The 24,605-nt window shown below is 33.9% G+C and overlaps 3 protein-coding genes across 13 annotated transcripts; all 3 read left to right on the forward strand.

Moving 5' to 3' along the window:
* The first annotated feature begins 330 nt into the window (after positions 1–330).
* On the forward strand, positions 331–6,037 carry LOC112782887 (uncharacterized). The gene is made up of 18 exons (XM_025825542.3): positions 331–725; positions 1,304–1,423; positions 1,512–1,640; positions 1,743–1,805; positions 1,932–2,039; positions 2,562–2,639; positions 3,153–3,245; positions 3,369–3,455; positions 3,642–3,743; positions 3,827–3,946; positions 4,059–4,121; positions 4,346–4,485; positions 4,816–4,900; positions 5,037–5,095; positions 5,199–5,244; positions 5,348–5,439; positions 5,553–5,622; positions 5,708–6,037. The coding sequence occupies exons 1-18, from the start codon at positions 495–497 to the stop codon at positions 5,777–5,779; spliced, it is 1,758 nt and encodes a 585-aa protein (XP_025681327.1). The 5' UTR covers positions 331–494; the 3' UTR covers positions 5,780–6,037.
* Positions 6,038–10,923: 4,886 nt separating this feature from the next.
* LOC112783708 (uncharacterized) lies at positions 10,924–12,755 on the forward strand. Its single transcript, XM_025826753.3, has one exon. It carries the CDS (start codon positions 11,492–11,494, stop codon positions 12,386–12,388), a length of 897 nt encoding a protein of 298 aa, XP_025682538.1. The 5' UTR covers positions 10,924–11,491; the 3' UTR covers positions 12,389–12,755.
* Positions 12,756–16,263: 3,508 nt separating this feature from the next.
* LOC112782603 (uncharacterized) lies at positions 16,264–23,661 on the forward strand. Of its 11 annotated transcripts, none has more exons than XM_072230773.1 (7): positions 16,291–16,854; positions 17,355–17,470; positions 20,552–20,724; positions 20,805–21,484; positions 21,582–22,474; positions 22,580–22,768; positions 22,870–23,661. In XM_072230773.1, the coding sequence occupies exons 5-7, from the start codon at positions 21,956–21,958 to the stop codon at positions 22,912–22,914; spliced, it is 753 nt and encodes a 250-aa protein (XP_072086874.1). In that variant the 5' UTR covers positions 16,291–16,854; positions 17,355–17,470; positions 20,552–20,724; positions 20,805–21,484; positions 21,582–21,955; the 3' UTR covers positions 22,915–23,661. The 11 variants fall into 7 exon arrangements, with proteins under 11 accessions (XP_072086872.1, XP_072086877.1, XP_072086873.1 ...); XM_072230774.1 differs by having other exon boundaries at positions 16,470–16,854; positions 17,360–17,470; XM_072230775.1 differs by having other exon boundaries at positions 16,470–16,854; positions 17,360–17,470; positions 21,170–21,484.
* Positions 23,662–24,605: the final 944 nt, after the last annotated feature.

Raw genomic sequence — 24,605 nt, forward strand, 5'->3', positions numbered from 1 at the left:
TTACGATATCTCCCAACTCAATAATTTAAAGACTACTGATCTCTATTTAAGAGTTTGTCGTTGGCCAATAAACTATTGCATGCACAAGACGAGATATGAACCCCTAACACTTAGTTAAATGGACTAATGAGCTAACTATTAAACCAACATAACTTGTTGACAATATAAAGTCTATGACTTGGAGTTTTTTTTCGAAAATAGATAATTGGGCTAATGTCGGGGTCTCATTCTAGGCCTGTTAGGTTGGGGGATTCTAAATCGGGCTGATATATTAATAAGTCAAAGCCCAAACGGACCAAAGTAATAACACGTGGCTGGCCCAAATAAATTATGAAGATTGTTCGATAACCCACCTTCCCCCTCTGTGATTCTCTCCTCTTTCCTTTCATCTATTCAATCCCTCTTCTTCTGATTCTTCATCTTCATCGCCACACACTCACTCATAAGTCTAACTGTTAATCCCTCCGTTACTTTCCGTCCAAAACCCCGCAACCATGGCTGCGGAGACTCTTCCGTACCAGAACGGCGAAGTTGTTTCTAACCGAGATCTGGCTGCCAACTCCACCACCACTTCCTCCGCCGCCGCCAAGAAGTCGCGTGAGAGCGAGCGCCGTCGCCGTCGCCGCAAGCAGAAGAAGAACAACAAGGCATCTCAGGAACCTGACCATGAAGATAAAACCGCAGAAGAGAGCGACGGTGCTAAGGAGAACACTGATCCGAAGCAGGTTCGTATCATTCTTCTAACTTAAAGTTTCTTTTAAATCGGTTTGGGGTTTATAATATTAGGTATCAAACTGGTGCTGGCTTCGTTATCGAAAAGAAAAAAAAAATTAGGATAGGAGCTAAGTGAATTGACTCTTAATGTGCCTTTGCTTTCTGTTCGAACAATATCGTAGTTAGGGTTTTCGAAGCTGAACAGAGCTTCTCGTTTTGCATTTTAGCGTTTTTGAGTTAGAGAGAAGCTCTCGAGCTTCGCTTGGTGAAAGAGGACTGGAGGGAAAAGAAAGGAAATGAGCTATGTAGTTGGACTACACCCTGGTCTATGATAATGAATTATTTCCATTCTCTTCTCTCTATTGCACTGGTTATTCTTCCATTGAAAAACATAATCTGTTGCAGTTGAAGTAAATAAACTGAGCTAATGCTGTTTAGTGTTGCGGAAATATTTTAGGTGATTAGATTAGATAATTTCTCGTTCTAGATTGTTATTTTCTTTCTTAGAACACAGAAGGTTGAAAATAGCTGAGCTATAGATTTGAAATGATGCACATAGATTGATTTTATTATTTCTCTTAAACTCTAGGTGGTTGAGCAAGTTGAAATTGAGTATGTGCCGGAGAAGGCAGAGCTAGATGAAGGCATGGATGAAGAATTTAGAAAGATCTTTGAGAAATTCAGTTTCAGTGACGTCACTGGTTCGGAGGTATGATATAGGTTACAGGTCTCAATTTATTCTTCTCTGGCATCTTTTTTACCTGATTTTGACAAAAGATTTACTATTATACCTCTAGGATACCGATAAGAAGGATGAGGCAGCAGAAAATGCTGCTGCAAATAAGAAGGCCGATTCTGATTCTGACGAGGAAGAAAACGATGATGATCAGAAAGAGAAAGGCGGTGTGTCAAACAAGAAGAAAAAGGTCTAGCAATTCGTGATATGTTTATTTTTATTTTTTGTTCATCCAATTTTACTATTACCTTCCCGTGTGTGACTTCTCCAAAAATGTTGATTTTATGTTCAGCTTCAAAGGAGGATGAAAATTGCTGAACTGAAACAGATTTGCTCAAGGCCTGATGTTGTTGAGGTAGGATTATTTTCTCTATCATTATTAGTTTTGATTTTTGAGTTGTTGGGCCTCCCCCCTTCTCAACTATAATTTAGTCTAATGGCCATTATATTTAGTTGAACAATTTTTTTTTTAATTTTTTAGGTGTGGGATGCTACTGCAGCAGACCCAAAGTTGCTGGTGTTCCTGAAATCTTATAGGAATACTGTTCCTGTACCTAGGCATTGGTGTCAGAAGAGAAAATTCTTGCAGGTTAGTCAGCATTAATACTTAAAAGTTAAAGATGCAAGCATATATGATGGTTGGTGTATGCATGAGGGATGTTGGGATAGGGTGAGGAAGATAAAGTCGATAAGGTTTCTCTTATATGTATGTATGTGATGCTTGCAGGGGAGCGGCTGTGGCAATCATGAATCCTGGACTTGTAGGTGTTTGGCAATGGGCATCCATGAGTCATTTCTCTTTTATTATCTGTTAGATATAAGGGAATATGGAACTCATATCATAATCATAATCATCACCATTATCATTTATATATTGGGATCTATGATCATATGGCGTTTTTGCATAATCCTATTGGGCATTTGTGATGACAAAGTTGCTAATAGTTCTGCTTTGAATTTTCAGATGCCCTTCCATTGTGCTTAGTGCCCGGGCTGAATTCCTCTTATCTTCAATTTTTATATCATTAATGTTAGCAACATAACTATATAATCCATGACCACATTAATTACTTATGTCTCATCACAGTTTGTGTGATTGTCTTCTTGTCAGGGTAAACGAGGTATTGAGAAACAACCCTTTCAGCTTCCTGACTTCATTGCTGCCACTGGAATTGAGAAAATCAGACAGGTAGTATGATCTTCTGTAAAATAATTCTTCTGCCTGCATATGTTAATATGTGATGACTTCGTTCAAGTGAATTTCCTAGAGAAAAAATTCTGCTTTATTTGCAAATTGGCTTCTTGAAACTTAGCTTATTACTCTTTAAAGCTTTTGTGTCTACTGTAGAATATTAATATTTGTTTCTCAGTATCTATTAATTGGGGGGAAGCGCTTCTGTTTCTATGATTTTCTTAGACTTTATATTTGATGGGTTGGTAGTGATTTGAGTAAGATTCATGCAATTCACTTGAGTTTTGGTAGACTTTGACTCATTTCAAGTATTGGTTAGATAATATTGCGATGATGGAATAGTCTTGCATCTTGCCTTTTCTCCTAACACTTATCTTTTGATTTTTCTATTCCTTTGAACTCAACATTCCGTAACATGGAATACTTTCTATATACCTATGTCTTTTAATTAATTTCTACATTTTGTAGTTGCTGTTTACATATCAAACTGTCTAATATTGTCCCACACAGGCTTATATCGAGAAAGAGGACAGCAAAAAGTTGAAACAAAAGCAAAGGGAGCGCATGCAACCAAAAATGGGGAAAATGGACATAGACTATCAGGTTCCACTGATTTTGCATTTTTCTTACCATTCTGCATTGCTTGAATACTGCTCTCAGTTTTCTAGTTATTCTGATTTCACTATTTTTATCCTTTCTCATGGATTTGTTTTCTTTTGTTGCTAGGTTCTTCATGATGCGTTTTTTAAATACCAAACAAAGCCAAAGCTGACATCTCTTGGGGACCTATATCACGAAGGAAAAGAATTTGAGGTATAATCCATGTTGAGGTGTTGCCGGACGATAAGTGCACAAACCGCTTTTTTGCTTGTATCTTTGGGAAATCCGTGTGCACAAATATCATGCAGGGGAATTTAAGTATTTTGTCATAGATGGTGAATCTATATGTGTGTCTGCATAGAAAGAACTGCATCTTACATAATGATGTTTGATATACAGGTAAAACTGAGGGAGATGAAACCTGGCATGTTATCACATGAATTGAAAGAAGCTCTTGGTATGCCTGAGGGAGCTCCTCCTCCCTGGCTTATAAATATGCAGGTAATATTACAGTCCGCTGAATTGTTCTTGTATATTTTTTCATGGTTGTTAGCCCTTTGATTACATTAATTTGGTTCTTTCAGCGATATGGTCCACCACCATCTTATCCTCATTTGAAGATACCTGGATTGAATGCTCCCATCCCTCCTGGTGCTAGCTTTGGTTATCATCCTGGCGGCTGGGGCAAACCTCCTGTTGATGAAGTATTTATATTTTTTCCCCCTTCCTTTACTTCTCTCTCCAAATATTTCCAAAATGGGACTGCTCCCATCCCTTTTGTCTTGCTGACCAGTTTACCTGTCTTCTTATTAACAGTATGGACGTCCACTATATGGAGACGTATTCGGAGTTCAACAACAAGAACAGCCTAACTATGAGGTTGGCTTAATCAGTACTAATACTGTGTTTGTAGTTGTTTTTGATATCTTGTTCTTTTTCAAGTTTTAAGATGGCAAAACTTGTGGAGAGCATGTTTTTGGGCAAGAAATAAATAATAAATATTTGTTAGTTTGGAAATCCATATTGGAGCAACTGATCAACTAAATATAGTTATTTATTCATTGTGGTATTCCAATTTGTATTTAAGTGTGTCCATAATGCAGGAAGAGCCAGTTGATAAGACCAAACACTGGGGTGACTTAGAGGAGGAGGAAGAAGAGGAAGAGGAGGAGGAAGAAGAAGAGGAAGAAATGGAGGAAGAGGACCTTGAAGCTGGTATTCAGTCAGTTGATAGTCTGTCCAGGTATTTTTACTTCACCATTTTTAGTTGTGTTCATATATCATGGTGGTTTAGATGAAGGGTTTTGTAGTAATCTTATCAATGAAACGCACTAACCTTTCTTTTGCTATTGTTATTATTATTTGTTGATGTACAATTGATGTTGATTGTTGAATGACCCATTCACTGCCAGGACTGTTAATTATTGTCCTTAAACTGCATGAATTGTTAACTATTCTGCAAGTTATGCTGTTTCCTGCTTATTATCTCTTCTCACAATTGATGGTTGTCCTTGATCTGGTATGATTGTTAAACTAATTTCTTTCCCATTTTTCTTTGTTTTTTCCACCTTAGCACTCCTACTGGAGTTGAGACACCTGCAGCTATTGACCTTCGAAAGCCACAACCTAAAAAGGAGCCTGAGAGGCCTCTATATCAAGTGAGTATTAATCTCTATTTTTTCCTTTTCTTTTCTTACCTTTCTTCTTTTCTTCTTTTTATTTTTAATTTAAAAAAAAAAACAGCTTTGACTTCTGTTTTGACTAGATAATATCATTATATTTTTTTCATTGAAGGTACTTGAAGAGAAGGAAGAAAGAATTGCCCCTGGAACATTGCTTGGAACGACACACACGTATGCAATGCTTGCACTTTTTTTAAATAGTATTTGATTGCTTTTTTATTTTTTCCCTATGAGTGTTTATTGGCTGAGTTCTGATGATCTATTCTCTCCTCAGTTACGTGGTTGGCACTGGCGCACAGGACAAATCGGGAGCCAAAAGGGTAAACGTTCTCTCCATTTTTGTTTGAGGGGATGGGGGTGGGGTTAGTCACATAACGATAGAAGAGCAGTGTTTTTCATTCTTTTTGCCTTCTGAACTTTCAGGTTGATTTGCTCAAGGGTCAGAAGTCGGACAAAGTGGATGTCACCTTACTCCCGGAAGAGCTGGAATCGCTGGATAATGTCTTGTCTACAAAGTATGTTTTTTTTTCTAATTTATTTGTTTGGTGTCTTAATTTTGCTGGCTATGTTAACTTTTTTATGTCAAAGTGGCAAGGTATGATTTATTACTTACGTTGGAACTATACAGGTATGAAGAAGCAAGGGAAGAAGAGAGGGCACGCAGTCAGCGTGAAGATTTCAGTGACATGGTTGCAGAGGTATGTAACTTTCAGCCTTCAAAATCATACTTTTGCAACTTATGATATTGTGACATGTATTAATCGTTGCCGTCATTTGTTGCAGAACGAAAAGAAAAGGAAAAGAAAGATGCAGGAAAAGGAGGGCAAGTCAAAGAAGAAGGACTTCAAGTTTTAGAGTGGTCCATTTCTGTTTCTTTTGTTAGCTCTACTCGTGCAATCCTTTTTTTTGTTTTTTTGTTTTTTTTTGAAGAAAAATGTATTAGAGAATCCTATTAGTTAAGGAATAGAGAATTTGTTGTTTGAGCTGCGGTTTAACGCATATGTATCTCATAACCATTGCCACCAATGTTTTGGATAGGAATCTCATCTATACAACTATGTAATGCAATACGCAATGAAAAACCTATGCATAAACGTAGCAGTAGTTGCTTAAGCTGATTTTAGTACATGAAAAACCTATGCATGTTAATTAGTATTACGTGCATGTTTATTTGACCAAGATTCTTACAACTAGCTTAGAGTTACGTCTTACTAAAAAATAGAACTTAGTATTGCATCTGGCTTAATAAGTTGAAACCATATGGTTGTTTTGCAAATTCTGTGCCTTCAACGCAAACTCATTAGCACCTTTAACATTTCCTGAATTACGCGGCAGGAACCGGGGGCTAAATGGTTCTTGACTTTTTGGTTTCTGTTTCTCATTTCCTTGCAAATTGTCGGAATTTATTGAAAACAAATTTCAAATTATTCTACACAGGATAAATCAAGTACGTTTTCGTTATTTCATTCTTGAACGAAATTTGTTCCTTCAGAACTGTTTATAGGGTTGAAGACAACTTGTCTCCACTTTCAGTCTACGTAGTTGAATTATCATATTCTTGTCTTATCAAATGCAAGGCTTTTATTGGTTTCGGCTTTTGAGAATTTGTGCTTATTTCGCGGATCACCATTCCTTATCACTTGATGTATATAAAATGTTGAATATCTCAAGGTCAGAAACCCACTATTCAAGGATTAATGTCATAATGTTCTCAATATGTATAATTTGGGCCTAGCCACACATATTTGATAGCATTATTTGCCCCATTGTGTGTGGTACCTATGAATTGGAACATTCGCAAATTGCCATTATGTTATCTTCCAGAAACATCTATCGTTATGCTACAAATGCATGCACTGTCTCCTATTTCAATTCAGGGTTAACAGCATCCCATGAGTGCTAAAAGATTTTGTGTGGAGGATCCATTATCTTTACTTATAGTACTAAGCTGATATAGTATTCAGTTCTCTAAAAAATTGCCCGAAAATTTGAATTTCGGAAAATGACAGCAGTCAAGTAACACTTAATTTTAATACCACAGCTGAAAAAAAATAGAAAAATACAAGATTGATATACGTATTTCCTTGATCATTATTACTTGAGAAGTTGAGATCAAGTACAGATCCTGACATATATATGTCATTGTTAGCGCGTAACTTTCATTGGTTTGTACTTGATGTCTCATCATTACATCACTTTCATGATCTAATAAAAAACACATCACAAATAAATAATTAATTAGCATATATGCTTGTCTACATTTAACAGGGAATTTATAAAGTTGCGTCCACATTCCATTAATTTAATTATTTATTTTTAACAACCATCTATAGCATGATCTTTCACATCATTAAATAAATAAATAAATAAATAAAATTTTTAAAAAAATCTTTCATAAGTTAATAGCAAAATACCACGTGGTAGCATAACATTTGCGAAAGCTAAGAATAGTGTTATAGAAATGAAACTTCATCACACCGCATTAGTAGTCAACAGCAACCGATAATACCTAAGCATTAAGCTACAAATTTTCACCAAATAAAAATAATAGAAACAGTAATATAAAGTAATGGGGAAATGTCAAATTAAGTCACTTAACCTTAGCCAATAAGATAAGCAAAAGAATATAAAAATTAACATCGCAATCTATGTTACAACCTGAATGCATCAATGGCTCAAATGGGTCCATCAACATCAAGTGGCCCAAAAGCCCGTGATGCTGCTCAGCACGTGTCGTAAACCTTAGTGATAGCAAATACAACGATTGATTCGAGTGTCTAATGTTTGATTATGAAAACCAAATTGAAACCACGTGGTTGATGGCTCCACATGTTACACCAAGAGCCACCAAAGCATGGGCTTGAGAATATATTATTTTGATCCTCATCAATAATTTTTATAAGCTAGGGCTATATTAATACTTTAAGGTTAGCTCCCATAATTAAGAACACTTGTTTAATTTGAGTCATAAATATAAAAGAATTTTATTAATAACTAAATTTTTAAAATATTTATGATATAAAAGATTTTAGCATAAGTAGTTTTAAAATACATATATTATTTTAACATGCATCTGTAATAATATTGTAGTAATACACCCTAATATTTTTATGAACATAAGTGGCATCTTAGGTGTATATAATAGACTCACTTCCAAGTTAGATTTAATTAATTGGAAGTGTCGTTTTCATACTTGTCCGACAAACATTCTTTGTTTTGTCCTCTTTGGATTATTTTGTAGCATTCCATCAAACGAGACCCTTTACCTAACCAACCGACCAAATTGATTTCCATGCTCATTATTAACCTTTTAAAAATCGTCAAGTTCAATTTATTACTCCTAATTGAGATATCTCACCCCAAATCGTGGCTTAATTATATATGTGCATGTGGCTTTTGTGGTCCTTAATTACTCCTAACAATAATAATTAATAATAATCTTGTGTCTGCTACCTAGTTGGAGAAATAATTGCGCTGTGATTATTTCTCTCTGTTTCCCTAATTTGTAATGTAAAAAAACATTACTTCATCGAGTAGTGAAAAAATTAGGGTGAGCACAGGTCAGTTTGGTTCGAATTTATGGTAAAATTAGAATTGAATCGATAAAAATGTAATTGGTTTGGTTTGGTTTGGATTTGTATTTTTTTGTATATGTATCCGAACTAAACCAAACTAATTAAAAACGGATTGGTTCGGTTCGGATAATTGGATACCCGATGACTTTGAAATTCATAAAAAAAAAACCAAATTTTTATCTTAAAGATTCAACAAGTACAATAAATATGTAACATCAATAGAAATAATCCAAACATGTTAAATACCAAATACATTAAAAACTAAACTCATTAAAATCCAAATATATTAATAGTAAATAATTTTTGCTTAATGAAAATGTCATATATATATATATATATATTATTTAATTAATATATGATCGGGTTCGCGAGTTGGTTCGAGTTCTATATCTCTAAAACCGATATCCGAACCAATCACTAACAAAGATTATCAGTTTGGTTCGAGTTAAACCCAATTATCTTAATTCCAAAACCAATTTAATTAGTTCGAATTCGGATTCGGACGGGTAATCGGTACCTGCTACCCGTGCTCACCCAAAAAAAAACGAACCTCCAAGTTAAATAATGAATGTGAGAAAAGTTAAAAAATGAACCTTAACTTGTTATATTTACATAAGAGAGCTACCTCTTTAAAATAATTGTGGGCACTATATATAAAGGATAAACATAACATGCATGATGCTTCAATAATCAACATACACACATAGTCCATAGACATGAGAGCTACACGTGCATGCAAGATATATATACCCAACTTGCAACATGTAATCACATGACTATGGTCCATAAATCACCACTACATTATGCATCCATTTCTTTCCTAATATGTCCCACAAGAAACCATGTGTTGCCAACTGTTTTTAACCCTACTAAGAATCTTAGGACCCACTATTACCACTCCCTTTCCTCAATCCATTTTAGAAGAACAATTTTTAGCCCATGGACCGTAGTGTACTTTCTTCTCTCCTTTGCCAATTTTGTATTTGTATTGGTGGCAAAGTCCACTACATAAATTATGAAAAGGGTAACCAATAATGATAGTTGCACAATCATATAGTGTGTGTAGTGTACTAGTGTGTGATAGTGTGTATGACCAAAAACATCAAAATAGAAAATAATATTTACATCGTTAATAATATATAAAATGAGTTGATAAAAATAAAACATATTTGTGTGGTTGGTTTATCGTTTAATTTTAATATATATCATTTTGATATTAAAAAATAGAAATTAAATTAGAAAAAAAAAAGAAAATCTTAGAATAATAATTAAATTGTCTTAAGATGATATATATCAAGACGAAAGTCAGTCATTAATATAATTATAAAAATACTATTTGTACATTAAAATTAACTACTAAAATAAGTTACCATGTATTTATGAATAAATATACGTATTGTTTAACTTATTTTTAATATATATATTCTAACATGTATTTTATATTAATGATTGATTTTGAAGGTTGATTTTAATGTGTATGTAACATTATTAATATAAGGGAAACACTCCGATAAAGATGTTTAAAATATCTTTTGTTAAAGATATTTGTTATTAACTAAAATTTAATATATAATTTATTAAACTATTATTTTTGTCAAAATTAGATCAGACAAATTGATTTGGTCAAAAAATCGATAAACCAAACCTTGAACCGATTTAAATTAATATTCTTTTTTATATAAAATGACTACAATAACCTTATTATAGAAAATGAGTAAAACATTTTTATTATATATTTTTTTTAATTTTAAAAATCTTAAATTCTAACCCTATAACGACACAAAGAAAAGAAAAGAGTTAGAATTTAGGGTTCTTAATTAATATATATATATATATAAAAGAATATTTTAGTCATTTTTTATAATAAAAATATTGTAATTATTTTTTATAAAAAATATTAATTTAGATCGATTCAAAGTATAATTTATCAATTTTTTGGCCAAATCAATTTATCTGATCTAATTTTGATAAAAATAATATAGTTTAATCAATTATATGTATTGAATTTAGTTACTTAAAAACATCTTTAAAAAAAAGACGTTTTAAGTGTCTTTATCTAAGTGACTCCCTTAATTAATTATAATTAGGTTGTCTATGACTATTGAGTGCGATTATTTTTTAAATTATTTATTACTACGGAATACAATACTGATGTAGTAAACTGCCGTTTAAAGTAGAAATTAAAAGTGAGAGGTATACTCAATGGTGTGTGTAACATACAATAGAAGATTGAGTGGGAAAAAAAATACAAGAAAAATAAGGATGAATCTCTATCATATTGTTAAATAATTATAGCATATATAGCAGCATCATGCACGTCTACGTTGTTCCTTTTACAGCCAAAACATACACAGAAGAGAGCACTATCAATGGCCTAAAACATTCCACGTGGCAAGCACCCACCTTCACCCTTATGGGTTAAGTATCTCTCTGTTTTCCCACTTTAATTCTACAACATATAACATAGTTATATGTATGTGGAGAGAAACCAAATTAGCCTTAGCTTCTTACCAAACCCTGCATAAAAACTTGATAATAACCTTCTCTCCACTACATACACCTCTCATATGACTTGTGATCAATCTCTTCTTAATCTATTTATTTAATTCTTTCTTCTGATATTGTTGTTGTAGTTATGTTAATTATTACTTTTGCTCCTTTTTAGAGATAGAAGATAAGATCATAAATTAAATAGGCATTAGATAAGTGAAAGAAAAGACATGCTCATCACTTCTTATTCTCTTCTACTTAGGCCTTTCCTTCAATCAAACCAATTGTCACCAAGTTCCATACACTTTCACACTCTTTGGACTGTAATCAGCAACTTGTTCTTCTTGATATCATTCACATTCATGTATTTTCTACCACCTCAATCTAAGGGCTAATAATTAAGAATTCAGATTTAGTAAAGTTCCCCTCTTCTGATATACATAATTAACTCACTTGTGTTTTGCTGATAGTGCTTTTTCTTTCTTTTGAGATTATTATTATTATGGGTTTGAGTTCTAAGCAGGTTTCAAGTACAGGACTTGATTGGAACAAGGCCTTGTTGCAATCATCACAAAACTTGGAGTTACCATCAAAGATTACTACTATGAAGAAACAACAACAACAACAACAACAACAACAGCAACAACAAATTCAGCAGCAGCAACCAATATTAGAGCCTTTGAGGTGTCCAAGATGTGATTCAACAAACACAAAGTTTTGTTACTACAACAATTACAACAAATCTCAGCCTCGCCATTTCTGTAGAGCTTGCAAGAGGCACTGGACTAAAGGTGGAACCCTCCGCAATGTTCCTGTTGGAGGTGGAAGAAAGAATAAGAGACCAACCAAGAAATCAACAACCACTACTTCTATTAGCACCACCACCACTACCACTGTTACCACCTTAAATGGTGGTGGTGGAAAAATGGAAGTTCAACCTCAGAGTAATCGTCCTCTTCCTCCTCCTCCTCCTACTCTTTACCAATCTATGATTCGTCCACCACCCTTGCTACCACAACAGAATAATAATAATCTATCAGAAGTTAAGGACTTTGGTGGTAGTGGAATGTTTCTGAGTTCATCATCATCAGCTTTGAATCTTCCTCAGAGTCAAAGTCTAATCTTTCCCTTCTCAACAACATCAAGTTCTAGTTTTGATGCAAACCCATGTTCAGTTTCAGCCTCCAATATTTATAGCTATGGTGGAGAAGAGTTTAAGACAATGGAGGAGACAACCATCAATGGTACTAACACACACCTATGGGAGATTCCATTACCTGCTACAACAACAAGTGTTGCTATGGAAATGCCTTCAAATTATTGGGGTTGGGAGGACCTTGATCCTTTGGTCTCAACTGATCTAAATGTTCCTTGGGATGATTCTGATATCAAACCTTGAGAGCAAGAAATTAGAGGAAAAAAGAAGACAGAGAAAAAAATTGAAGTGACACAGTTATATATATGTCCATATATAGATTAATAATTAGTTTTTTTAATTATTGGGGGTGTTTTTGTGTTTTAATAGAGATTAGTAAGTGTTCTTGTTTTTTTCCAGAAGGAGCATGTTATCTGATCTTTCTTCACCTGTAATTCTCACAAAAGAAGCAGTAATCTGAAGCTGTCTTGTTTTAGTTTTCAGCTTCAGCTTCAAGCAAAAGGGGTCCCATTAACTGCAATCATCCACTGTGTTTCTTTCTTTATCTTTTCCTCTAATTTGTAATAAAATGGTATATTGATGTATGCAAGTAATCTAGCATTATTATTAACTTTTTCTAATTAAGGTTTTTGAGGCCTATTTAGTAAAACTATTCAAATTATTCTAAAATTTATCTTCTTTGTATTTTTAGTGAATGAAATTTACAAAATGACTTACATATTAAAATAAAAATATTTCTTTTATCTTTATAGATACTTTTGTTTCATAAACATTTCCATATTTCTATGATGAGAGAGTGATCATAAACAGTTTTTAGTGGTATTATGATTGTTGATATGGGGTCTACTCCAGCAAAACTGAACTGACATAGAGAATGTGATGGAAGATTCTTGAGGATATGTTTGTATGAGTTTGTTGGAGCAATGATATAATATGGATTTGATAGCCACACAATTTAATCACAACCACTTATTTAGAATCATTCCTCTGGTGCTGGCCCAGGAAGAATTCTGGTTGTAAAGTAGTTTGTTAATATTCTCATCATCATCATCATCATATATGTTCTGTTACTATGGATTTTTCATCTGTGGGCTTCTAGTTCACATGGTGTTTTCATTTCTGTTCTAGTTTAATATTGTCAGTGTTGTAAGTGTGAGAAGTGTTGAAGTTAGTCTCACCTTAAATAAAGTAAGGAAGAGTGAGGAGTTTATAAGATGAGAGACCACATTAATTTAGCACTTTAAGATTTTGAGTTGGATGTGGTATATTCTTGTTTTATGTTCTCTCGCTAGTATACAAGTATTTTGTATTAACAATAATAAATTAAAAATTATTTTAAGTTTATTTAATTCGAATAAGTGACACTACAGTTAAATTAATTATATTAAACACGGTGGCGAAACTTGAATGAAACTTTTGGAGGGACCAAAAAATTTTAACAAAAAAATTATACAATAATATTTATAATTGTTTTTAAAATTTGTTATTAACATGTAAGATTGCATATAATTAAAGTTAACTAAAAAATTAAATTTGATTTTGATTAACAAAAAAATTAGTTTAGGTTAATAAAATAAAGTAATTTTAAATAATAAAATTAATTATTAACCGATTCGATTATAAAATTAATAAATTGATTTTAAAAATAAAAATTAATTTAAAAAATAATTGAGTTTTGTACGAAAAAATCGATTTTCAACGTAAAAATTTTTTTTAACCTAAAAACTATTTTTTTTTCTTTTTAAAAGCAGGTTTTTTTAATTATACAAAATTATTTATAATTTATAAGTTAATTTTTGACATTTTGAACAATTAATTTTATCTTTGATCGTATCTATTTTTTAAAAATCTCGATACTATTTATTTTTATTTTATTTTTATTACAATCAAATATAATATATTACAACAAAATAAAATTTTAACTTTTCAACAAATAAAATATTCAAATTCATTAATGTAAACAATACTAATCAATGACATTTAAGTAACAATGTTGATTTAAAAATAAAATAATATTTTTTTTATTAATAACTGGTAATTCTACTAGCTATATTATCATTGGTCTAAAATCAAAATAATACGTGAAATAAAAATGTATAAAAAGATCAGATAGAGTCTTTTCATTTTAATTTTAACGTAGAAAAATAAGTGAATGATAAAAGGTTTCAATACACAAAAATAAGTGAATAGTCAAGGTGAGTATTGAACACAAATAAATAAGATGAGAAAATATCAATCTAATCAAATAAACTAACTTTATTTTCTTTAAACAAAAACTACTAAATTTTTTTACAAAATCTTTGGGGGCCATAGTTCCATTGTCCTCGTAGAGCTCCGCTTCTGATTAAACATACACTAAAATTTAATTATCAAATCAGTTATTTATATAAAATATACGTTAAAATATAAAAAATATATTAAAAATAAATTAAACACATATTATATATATTTATACATGAATACATAATAATCAATTTTTGATGTATATATTATATATTTTAAAGTTAAATAAAGCTAACACCTAGAAAGATAGCTTTTTGGTTTGTGCATTTGAGCACTCAAACCTTTTCTATTATATTCTTGCGGTATCAGGTTAATTAACTAGAGTTTATTAGTAATAATAAAAAATAATATTTTTGGGGCGAACTTTTTTGCTACTAAAATATGTTATTCATAGAAAAATTTATCTAAAAAAGAAATCGACTATATTTTATGTACATTAAAATCAACCATTAATATAAAAAAAAAATACTGCTGTAAAAGGTTTTGTAACAATTTCTTAAATTGCAGATAAAAATTGTGTTATGTCACTAACAATTTTTGATGTGATAACCAAATTTTTGGTCAATAAATGTAATTGCAGGTATAGGTACCATTACATGTAACTTTAGTCAATTATGTTATATATATATAGTAAAATTAATTATTAATATAAAATATATATATTTATATATAAATATATTAATAACTAATTTTAATAATTAATTTTGATATATAAATATTAAATAGCATTTTTATTAGTCGCATAATCAGTCTTTACCAGCAATTTCATTGGCTGAATTATTATTATTATTAAGATTTAGTGTGTAGTTTCTTTGCCTCTTATGTTATATCTTTTGAGATTGTGCTAGCGAAGTTGTTCTTGAACCTATTATACATTATAGTAGAAGCAGCATATTATTATGAGATTTTTCTCGTTATTTTCTATAACTTGTTTAGGAATATTCCAAGCAATATATATATATATACTACTTGTTTGTTTGAGGTGGCCCGCTATGGTTTTCTTACAATTTCACTATCAACTACTATAAACAAGCTAAGTCAACTTAATTAACGACAACTCATCTTTGTTTTTTTGCTAAAATAAAGTGCAATGATAATGAATTTTGCTTGGTCGAAAAATGAGAGTGTACAAAGTAGTAATTTCATTTTTAGAGGCAACTTATGCTGCTTCTTCATTCTTTTCCCATTAGCTAATGAGGCGCACTTAGTCTTAGAAATTGGAATATGCATCCATCAAAGGCACATTCATAGAATCATATATGGTACCTAGCTTATAAAAATTTACATAAAATATAAGTTTTTAATATATTTAATATGTATTTATTAAAGTAAAAATTTGCAATACTTCTATCGATAATAATTTTAATATATACCTTTAGAATAGATGTTAATATTATCAATAATTAATTTTTTTTTTTTAGAAAAAATATATAATTTAAATTTTTACTATTTCATTTTCTATGTAAAGTAAATAAAATTAAAAAACTTTTGTTACTAATATACGCTTAATAAACACAAACTAATAACCCTACAGGGAAAGTGTTTCTTCATGAATTTTTTTCAAACAAAAAAAAAAATTGTGTTCCATACTTCCATCTTTCTCATGAAACTTGAGCATTTTTTTTTTTTTGCTTCCTCTGTGTGCCAGTTTCGATCCAAGGACCTTATGGTTAAGAGCAATGCTAATAACCCTCAAGTTACTTGGAAAACCGGCTCATGAAACTTGAGCATGAAACAAGGGTTAATTAAGGCCCAAAGGAAAGTATGAAATGGATAGAGGCCCAACAAAGCAACAAAACTGTAGTACTTATTAAAAATTCCTTATGTCCTAAAATGATATTGCCTCAGTCACGAGCCCCCTGGCCGCCGTTGCTGTGAATGAGACTGAGGGATGTATACGATCCGGTCCGGTCCAAATATTTGGTTTGGGCTCGAAATGCTTTTGCAGATCTTGAACTGGTTCAGAAGTGGCCTGAGACTGATCCCGAAAAAATGTCAATTGAGAGAATAATTCAACCGGATCTGTGCCAGAGTTCGAATCACTCGACCTGGCCCAGTAAGAGTTCGAATCACCCACCGGCCACCGTCACTGGCCTCACTGTGTTTTTCCTCGGAACAGGCGCTGCTCTGCTTCTGCTGGACTGCTTCTCGGAACCAGCTGTTCTGCTTCCGCGCTGCACGGCTTCTCTGCGCCGCACTGCTCGCCGGAGAACCTTAGTCACGACGCCACCAACAGCGGCCGCGAAGTGTGAAGGTCACTGCTCTGCTCCTGCTCCTCTTCTCCTCGGCGCTTCTCCTCCTCTTCTTCCCCTGTTCCTTTCTTTTCGGCGCTGCTCATCTTCTTCTCCTCGGCGCCGGTGCTCTTTTGGTGAGGAAGGTCACAAGCCCCTGCTCAGCCGCTCTTCTTCTTCTTGGCGCTGGTTCTGGTAATGCTTCTGAACCTTTTTTTTTTTTTTTTCTAAACTAGGATTAAGGGCTGAGCTTTGTTATTATAATTTATAATGCTAGATTTGTTCAGAACTTATTATTATAATTTATAAGGTTGATTTGTTGTTCTGAACTTCTGATTATTGTTGATTTGTTCTCTTTGTTTGGTTCTGATCTGTTTTGATTTTAATTACATATAATGGTGATTTGTTCTCCATGTTTGGGTCTGATTTGTTCTGAATTTATTAAAATATGTTCTGATTATTGTTGCTTTTTTTTTTGGTGACTGATTATTGTTGCTTTGTTATCCTTATTTGGTTCTGATTTGTTTTGATCCTAATTAAAACATGTTTTGATTATTGTTGATTTGTTCTGATTTTAATTAAAATATGTCAATGCTTAATTATTGGTGATTTGTTGCTGAATACCATCTTAGATTTTCTTTTTTACCAGCACTGTGTTCTTCTAATGTTTGTGCATTGCTATTGATGAATTCAAGGGCAGCATGGGAGAATGAAGTTAGAGACAGAAAGTCTCAAAGATGGTAAATGCAATGATGGAAAAGAAAAAGAGAAGGTTCACTTTCTGTGCTGATAAAGTGATTCTGCTGGTCTTGTAAGTTGACACAGTTACGCAGCTAATTCACAGATACATGTAGACATATATATTATTATAGATTCTTTGTTCCTTCCTGGTTCATCCTCAAGTTTGTTCACATAAAGGTTAGGAAAAGGTTGAGATGAGTGAGAGAAAGAAAGGCCTAGAGAATTCAATAAGTTTTGGGATTGATATGACTAGCATTAGTGTTTACATTTTGTCTCCTAGCATCTGGAATTGTGATTCATGGAGAGATTCAAGTTCAACTTTGGCTAGCAACTTCTTTGTAACAAATTATTAGTAAAAGCACGGTTTTTACCCAGTATAATTGTGGTCCAAAAGTGTTTAGGTTTCATCGGGTTTAAGGCAAGGTTAGGGTCTGTAAAATACGTCCGATACATATTTAGGGCCGGGTTTGGGTTAGGGTAAACTCCATTTCACCCGACCCATGTACACCCCTCACTCCATTCCTGGGAGTCCCCTTTAGACCAAAAGCATCTGGATATCTTCAATTATTGCCCATGCTCTGCAGGGCCAATTAGCCCTGCCAAGGAAATCCATGAACCCAGACCCCGATCCGGTGGTAAGCGACGTTGAGAACCTGAAACTGAAACTGAACCATGCCGAATCCAATCGGTTTGAATTGGTTCGGTTTGTTTTAACTGGTTCAAAACTTGAATCCGATTTGTGGAAAATTGAATCAGCGAGTCCTCCTTTTACACGAATAAATTTACACCCTTTTCTCCTAGGGTTTAGATCGCGCTTAACCTTCATATATCGAGTTTGGAATAGCCGCAGATCACTCTCTTGAAGCAAAGTGCTTAGTCCTTGGAATCCAAATGATCACAGTACAATGCTATTTCATATTCGTTTTTCTTTTTCATTTGTGTTTTCTGCTAAGTTAATCGTGCTGCTAAATGTTGTTCTTGACTCATTTATATCTTCAGTTTTTTTTTTCTTTTATAATTTTATAATTTTTGTTCCTAATTTTCTGCAAGCTGGAAATTTTGGAGTCATCTTTACAGCGAGTTGGTTGTTCATTGATACCTTTCTCGTGTCTGAGGATGACGAAATTGTTTCAGATCCGTTGATGTTATTTTTCATTGGCCAAGGAATGATAATGGAATGTCACATTCCTTGTGCTTTTATTGCCAATGGTACATTTAACAGTTTCACTGTCTTTCCTGTACTTTGTTCAATTCATTGCTTCTTGATACAATCCATTTTTTACCTTGGATGCCGAGTTATGTTATTTGTAAGCACTTTTTGTCTCATACATCAAGCCGATGCACATTTTTCACTATCAGATGAGGTGGGAGATTTATTTGATATTGTTTCTACACCCAATCTAAGTGCAAAAGAATGTGGATATGCTTGATGTGTGTGACATTAAGTGGTGCAAAGCATTTCTATGAAGTTCTTAATCTCCAATGCAGTAGTGATTTGGCTGAGAGAAAAAAGTCAAAGACTCATTCTAAACACATGATATTGCTATTTACATGTGAGCATTAATATACCCTTGTGGTTGTATTCATTGGCCATTGAGGGGTTCTTTATAATAATAATGCTCAAATTGAAGTTCTTTTGGAATTAGTCAGGCTTCTTGTGCTGTTATGAATGTGCTTGGAGTTTGGAATACATTCCCACATCTCATTTGTCAGTCTCTTTTGATGAACAAGTTTTTGTTTTTGTTTTTTTGTTTTTTTTTACCTAGCAAGCCATATATTTCAAGACTTAAGAAACACTGATATGTTAGCTCTCTAGCATAAGTGCACGAGCTAATTTTTGTATGAATTGAATTGGTGTCTTGGAATTTGCTAAAGTGCTTAGGGAGATTGGTTGATTTTTATATGGATGTCAATAAGCTTCAGCATACATGTTTCATGTGAAATTTGGATTTTCCTGTTGTTTTATGATGCTAGATGAAAGATATAATGGCATAATGCTTATTCCACCTATGTTCACCAAAATGAAAATTATATTACACATTTTTGTCAAATATATAACAGTTTTTTGAAAGCTGATTGTTGTTGGATTGTTTGACATTCTGCAACATGGTTATCAAGCTGGAGAGTTAACATATATTTGTTGAGCTACTGCAGACTTGAATTGTGGACTCAGTCCTTATGCCGGATAGAATATACATTGACAAAAGCATTTGTAAATAAACATAATTATAGTACATAAAATTTTCATGATTTAACATTTTAACTTTATAATGAAGAGAACAGAAGACATAACTTACTAGCATCTTAATTGCTGCCTACCAAAATAAAATATCTTATATTTTAAGTGTAAGACCCAAGACTTTTGAAAGTCCTATTTTGAATTAATCTTAAACTATATAATTATTTACAGTTTTAATTTCATAAATTATCTTATTGAAGGTAATTAAAGGTAGTTTTGATTAATTGAATTTGAAATAAATTAAAGTTTTCATTCAAACTCTATAATTATGGATTATTTTTCTATTTACAACTTAAAGTTCTAGAAATCCAAAAATAAGTTCTAGAAATTCAAAAATAATGAGTTTGGGCTATTTAAATTAAGATTTTATCTAATTTTATAATTATTGAATTATTTTATATATGTAAATTTTAAAGTTGGTAGTTGTGAGATAATAAGGATTTTTATATGATTTGAACTAAATAATTAATACTTTAAAATATTGACACTATTGTTTTGGGAAAATAAAAGATTTAATTATATCATTTTTAATTATTTGATTTGGACATTTTATTGAAAATAATTTATAAAATTTAGAGGTAATGACCAATTCGGTACCCGAAAGATTCAAACGCTGACATTTTGGTACCTAACTATTCTTATTGACAAAAAGGTACCTGAATGATTAAAAATTTTGCCAAGCGTGTCCATGTGCTTGCCGGAACATAGCTCCGGTGAGTACGATGCCTACGTGGACGCCGATTTTTGCTGACAAGATTAGTTTTATATTAGATGGAATTTGTAATTAAAAGTATGCTTATCCTACCTGAAAATTAAGTTAACCTAATTGAAAATTGGTTTTGCCCTAATTTAATTTTGTCCTAAAACCCAATTAGCAAGTGTTGTTACTAGTTACTGAGTTACTGTGGTTAGTGTGTCACTATTAGCGAAACTCAAAGGTCACGTAGAGAGAGAGAGACGTTGCTCTGGAAGCTTGGCGTGAAGAAGAACGATATAAGGCGAGAGACATTGTCGAATCAAGGGTAACGGTTCTCAAGTGGCATCGTTGGATCACCATTCTTCGCAAGGAGCAACCCTACGAAGAGGTGCGTTCTGCTTCATGTTCTTTGTTTAAGTTCTGGTTTAAGTTCTTTGTTCATTGTATCTTCTCTCTACTATTTCTTAGATGGATCGTGTAGTTACGTTTGTGTATCATCACATGGGTTGCTTGAAAAAGGTTAGAGATGGGAATGTGATATACGAAGGGGGTTTAGTAATTGAGATACACAGGGTGAATGTGGAGACATGTAATTTATTTTTTGTTGAGGGGTTGTTTTTAGACCTGTGTTACCCTGGATATAATGAGGCGTATTGGCTAGAACCTGGTTTCGAATTAGGTCAGGGTCTTAGAGTGCTTAGGACAGATGCTGAAGTGATGAGGATGTGTGAAAGTGCAATTAAAAATGACAACACTGTCTATCTCTATTTTAATCACCCCATTGATGCCAACCCTGAAATCATTGATGACGATGTGGTGTCTGATGATAGCAGTGAGAGTGTGGTTGAGGTCAATCCACCTGGTAATGAGAGGAAAACTGAAGTTGTGAATGAAGAAACTGGCGAGGTTAATCAGTTGAATAAGGCTTTGACAGTTATTGTGAAAGAGACTTTGAATGAAGTTGTGATTGAGAAGGCTGTTGATGTTAACGAGTCGGATAAATGTGAGGGTGGTGTTATGAATGATGATGTGAATCACGGGAATGAGGATAAAGAGACTGAACAACCTGCAGCTCCAGAGGTGGTTGTTAAGAGGGTGAAAAAGAGGCATCCAAGACCACCACCCAGTGGTTTATCACAAGAAAGAAGGTAATATGCACTGTATCTTATCATTGGTTCTCTGATATTCTTACTTGAGTAACTTAAATGTATTAATGTTAACTGCTGAATTTACCTATGAATGCAGGGATTGATACCAGCATTACAGGATGTGATGCCAGGTGTGAAACATAGATTTTGTTGTATGCATATGTGGAGAAACCTGAACAAACGATGGAAGGATAAGGAACTTAAGGGAACATTCTGGCAATGTGCAAAAGCAACTATTGATCAAGAGTTCAAGGATGCAATGGCTAATGTGAAACGGATCAGTAAACAGGTGTGAGAGTATTTGGACAAATTTGAGCAAGAACAGTGGTCGTGAAGCAGGTTTTCTGAATGACCAAAGGTAGATAGTTTGACTAGCAACAACTGTGAATCCTTTAATTCAACCATTGTGGGTCTGCGGGGCAAAAGCATATTGACAATGCTTGAGGAGCTTAGGTTCTATATCATGAGACGATGACAACTCACAAGGACGCACTGATGGCTTACACTGGCCAAATAACCCCTATACAAGTGAGTAGATTAGAGAAGGAGAAAAAACAAGCTAACTACTGGGAGGCACAATGGTGTGGTGATGATGAGCACAACGAATTTAAAGTCAGAAAGTGGCAACATAGAGTGAGGGTGAACACAAGAGAGAGGACATGTTCCTGCAGAAAATGGCAGCTGACTGGACTACCATGTTGTCATGGTATTGCAGCAATACAGAGGAAGAATGAGAAGCCTGAAGACTATGTCCATCACAAGCTCACCATTGAGGCATACAACAGGACTTACCAGTTTCACATTAATAGCATACCAAGTCAAGAGTATTGGGAGCACCATGAAGGGTTGCCTTGTCTGCCTCCTCCATACAAGAGGCCTATTGGCAGACCTTCAAAGAAAAGGAAAAAGAACAGCAGCGAGCAAAATTCTGGGAGCCAATACAATGCCAAGAGAAGATATGGCCAGATAACATGTCAAACCTGCAAGAGAGTAAGTCAAATTAATTTATTCTCTCCTATCTACTTACATAATGTCATTCAATCATACATAAACTTGTTGAATACTTATTTAAGTTATTCATTGCCTGTCTGCAAGGTTGGACATAATAGTAGAACTTGCCCTGATAGATCAACTAGAGCAGCAGCTCAAGAAGAAGGAATTGATGAGGATGAAGCTAGAGAGCAAGAAGCTAACTGGGAGGAGACCATGGAGGCTGCACATGCTACACATATTGCAGATGAGGAAAACCTCACTCAAAACCACCCAGAAAGTCAGCCTGATGAGGTAAACAATTGTATTTTATCAAACCTTATTCTTTCCAAAATGTTGCACCTGGAATTGAGAAAGCCCTTTTTTTTTTTAAACTAATCACCCTACTGATACAGAACACTGACCCTGATGTCTACTCCAACAACTGCTGCACCCCCTAATGCAGCCACTACACCAGCAACCAGCTCAGAACCAGCACCTCCAGTGACAAGAAGGCCAATAGCACCAACACCACCAATACCACCAACAAGAGGCAGGGGCAGGACCACTCGAAGAGGAACAACACCAAACTCAACAACACTTTTCACTCTCACACAAAATGTTGCAGCTACACCACCACACCCTGCTCAACCTAGGGTTGTTAGGCATGCTGCTGGGTCTAAATCTCAGATCCCAGCCACACCAACCAATACTGCAGGACCAAGTAGTGGGCCTGGGTCAATGCCACAAGGTCCTTTGGTTAGGCCCACTCTTCAAGCCCAACATTCAGCCACATCTAGGCCACCAAGTGTGACTAGAAAAATCATGGCAGCAGCGAGCCCAGCCACACAGAGCAGGTTCACAGGCTTCATGCCCACCCCATCCTTGAAGAAGAAAAAGCAATCTGGACCAAAAGCATCAAAGCCTTCAGCAAGCAACAAGAAGTGACCTTACTTTCTTGGGTTTTCATTTTGTTATTAGTTCCATGTTGGACCTGATGTAGATACTATGCACCTAAATGCCATTATGGCATGTTGAGTTTTTAGTTCAATGTTAGACCTGATTTAGTAGTACTTGTTATGAACATAAGTGTCATTATGTCATGTTAGGTTTTTTTGGGGCTGTCTTGTGTTATTTTGGGTCTGAGGTATGTTACTCTTGATACTTATGGATTATGATTTTATGCTATGAAAAAGGTGTTTTATACAGCTTCTGTTTATGCAATTTTTTCATTAATGGCTTACCTATCTTATGTATAGCTTACTCACAATTCAGCAACAATAACTCAGTCACAGAATACTAATAACAAGGCATCCATTAATTCATCTCAATTACAATTAGGAGAACATTACAAAGAAACAAAATTTTCTTATTAAATTCTTAAATTTAACCATTGTCTTCCTACTTAGCCAAACAAAGCAGACTCAAAACCAGATTTAACCCAAACAATATACAGATAACAATCAACAACAACTCAACCCTCTTCAGCTACTCCTTCATGTCATTCACCACAGAAAGTACCATCATCATCCTATCCCTTTTCCGGCCATCACTACCCTCCTGGTTGATTCTGCTTTTCTTCTTTGGGTCTGCTATGCCCATCATGTTGCTATTCTCCGAAGAAACTTCTCCTTCCACACATTGCTCTTCTATTTCATCCAACAATTGAAAATACCCACAACGTCTTTGTGTGTTCTAACATGGCACAAAAATTTCATGAATCAGAGTTCGATCGAAAACTAAATCTGAAAAAGTGGAGAAAACAAACCCAAGAAGATTGCATCATTTCGTCAAACTATACATCAACATTTTAAGCTTACCTTCCACATAGGGCAACGTAGAAACCATCTATCAGGGTTGCTACTTGTCTTCGACTTCAACGGAACCACCGGGAGGGGACAAAAGCAACACCCATCGTAGATTTTACTACCAACACCTGAACCACCATCAACGTCGATGGCTTGAATGGATGAGTGCTTTCTCACGGTTCCACCTTTTCCACGAGCCCTAGCTGCTTGCATCTTCCAGATTGGAATCGTGCTCTACGAGTGAGCGAAGAGAGCAAAATTGGGTTTTAGGGCAAAATTAAATTGGGGCAAAACCAATTTTCAATTAGGTTAACTTAATTTCCAGGTAGGATAAGCATACTTTT

Source organism: Arachis hypogaea, chromosome 20 (genome assembly GCF_003086295.3).
Source record: "Arachis hypogaea cultivar Tifrunner chromosome 20, arahy.Tifrunner.gnm2.J5K5, whole genome shotgun sequence".
Lineage (NCBI taxonomy): Eukaryota > Viridiplantae > Streptophyta > Magnoliopsida > Fabales > Fabaceae > Arachis > Arachis hypogaea.

Bases quoted from the DNA above. Each gene is read 5' to 3' on its own strand.
- LOC112782603 (XM_072230771.1), top strand. From the start codon at position 21,956: ATGACAACTCACAAGGACGCACTGATGGCTTACACTGGCCAAATAACC. The intron at 22,475-22,579 runs GTAAGTCAAATT...CCTGTCTGCAAG, and splicing joins CATGTCAAACCTGCAAGAGA to GTTGGACATAATAGTAGAAC. The intron at 22,769-22,869 runs GTAAACAATTGT...CTACTGATACAG, and splicing joins CAGAAAGTCAGCCTGATGAG to AACACTGACCCTGATGTCTA.
- LOC112782887 (XM_025825542.3), top strand. From the start codon at position 495: ATGGCTGCGGAGACTCTTCCGTACCAGAACGGCGAAGTTGTTTCTAAC. The intron at 3,246-3,368 runs GTTCCACTGATT...TTTTGTTGCTAG, and splicing joins AAATGGACATAGACTATCAG to GTTCTTCATGATGCGTTTTT. The intron at 4,486-4,815 runs GTATTTTTACTT...TTTCCACCTTAG, and splicing joins TCAGTTGATAGTCTGTCCAG to CACTCCTACTGGAGTTGAGA.
- LOC112783708 (XM_025826753.3), top strand. From the start codon at position 11,492: ATGGGTTTGAGTTCTAAGCAGGTTTCAAGTACAGGACTTGATTGGAAC.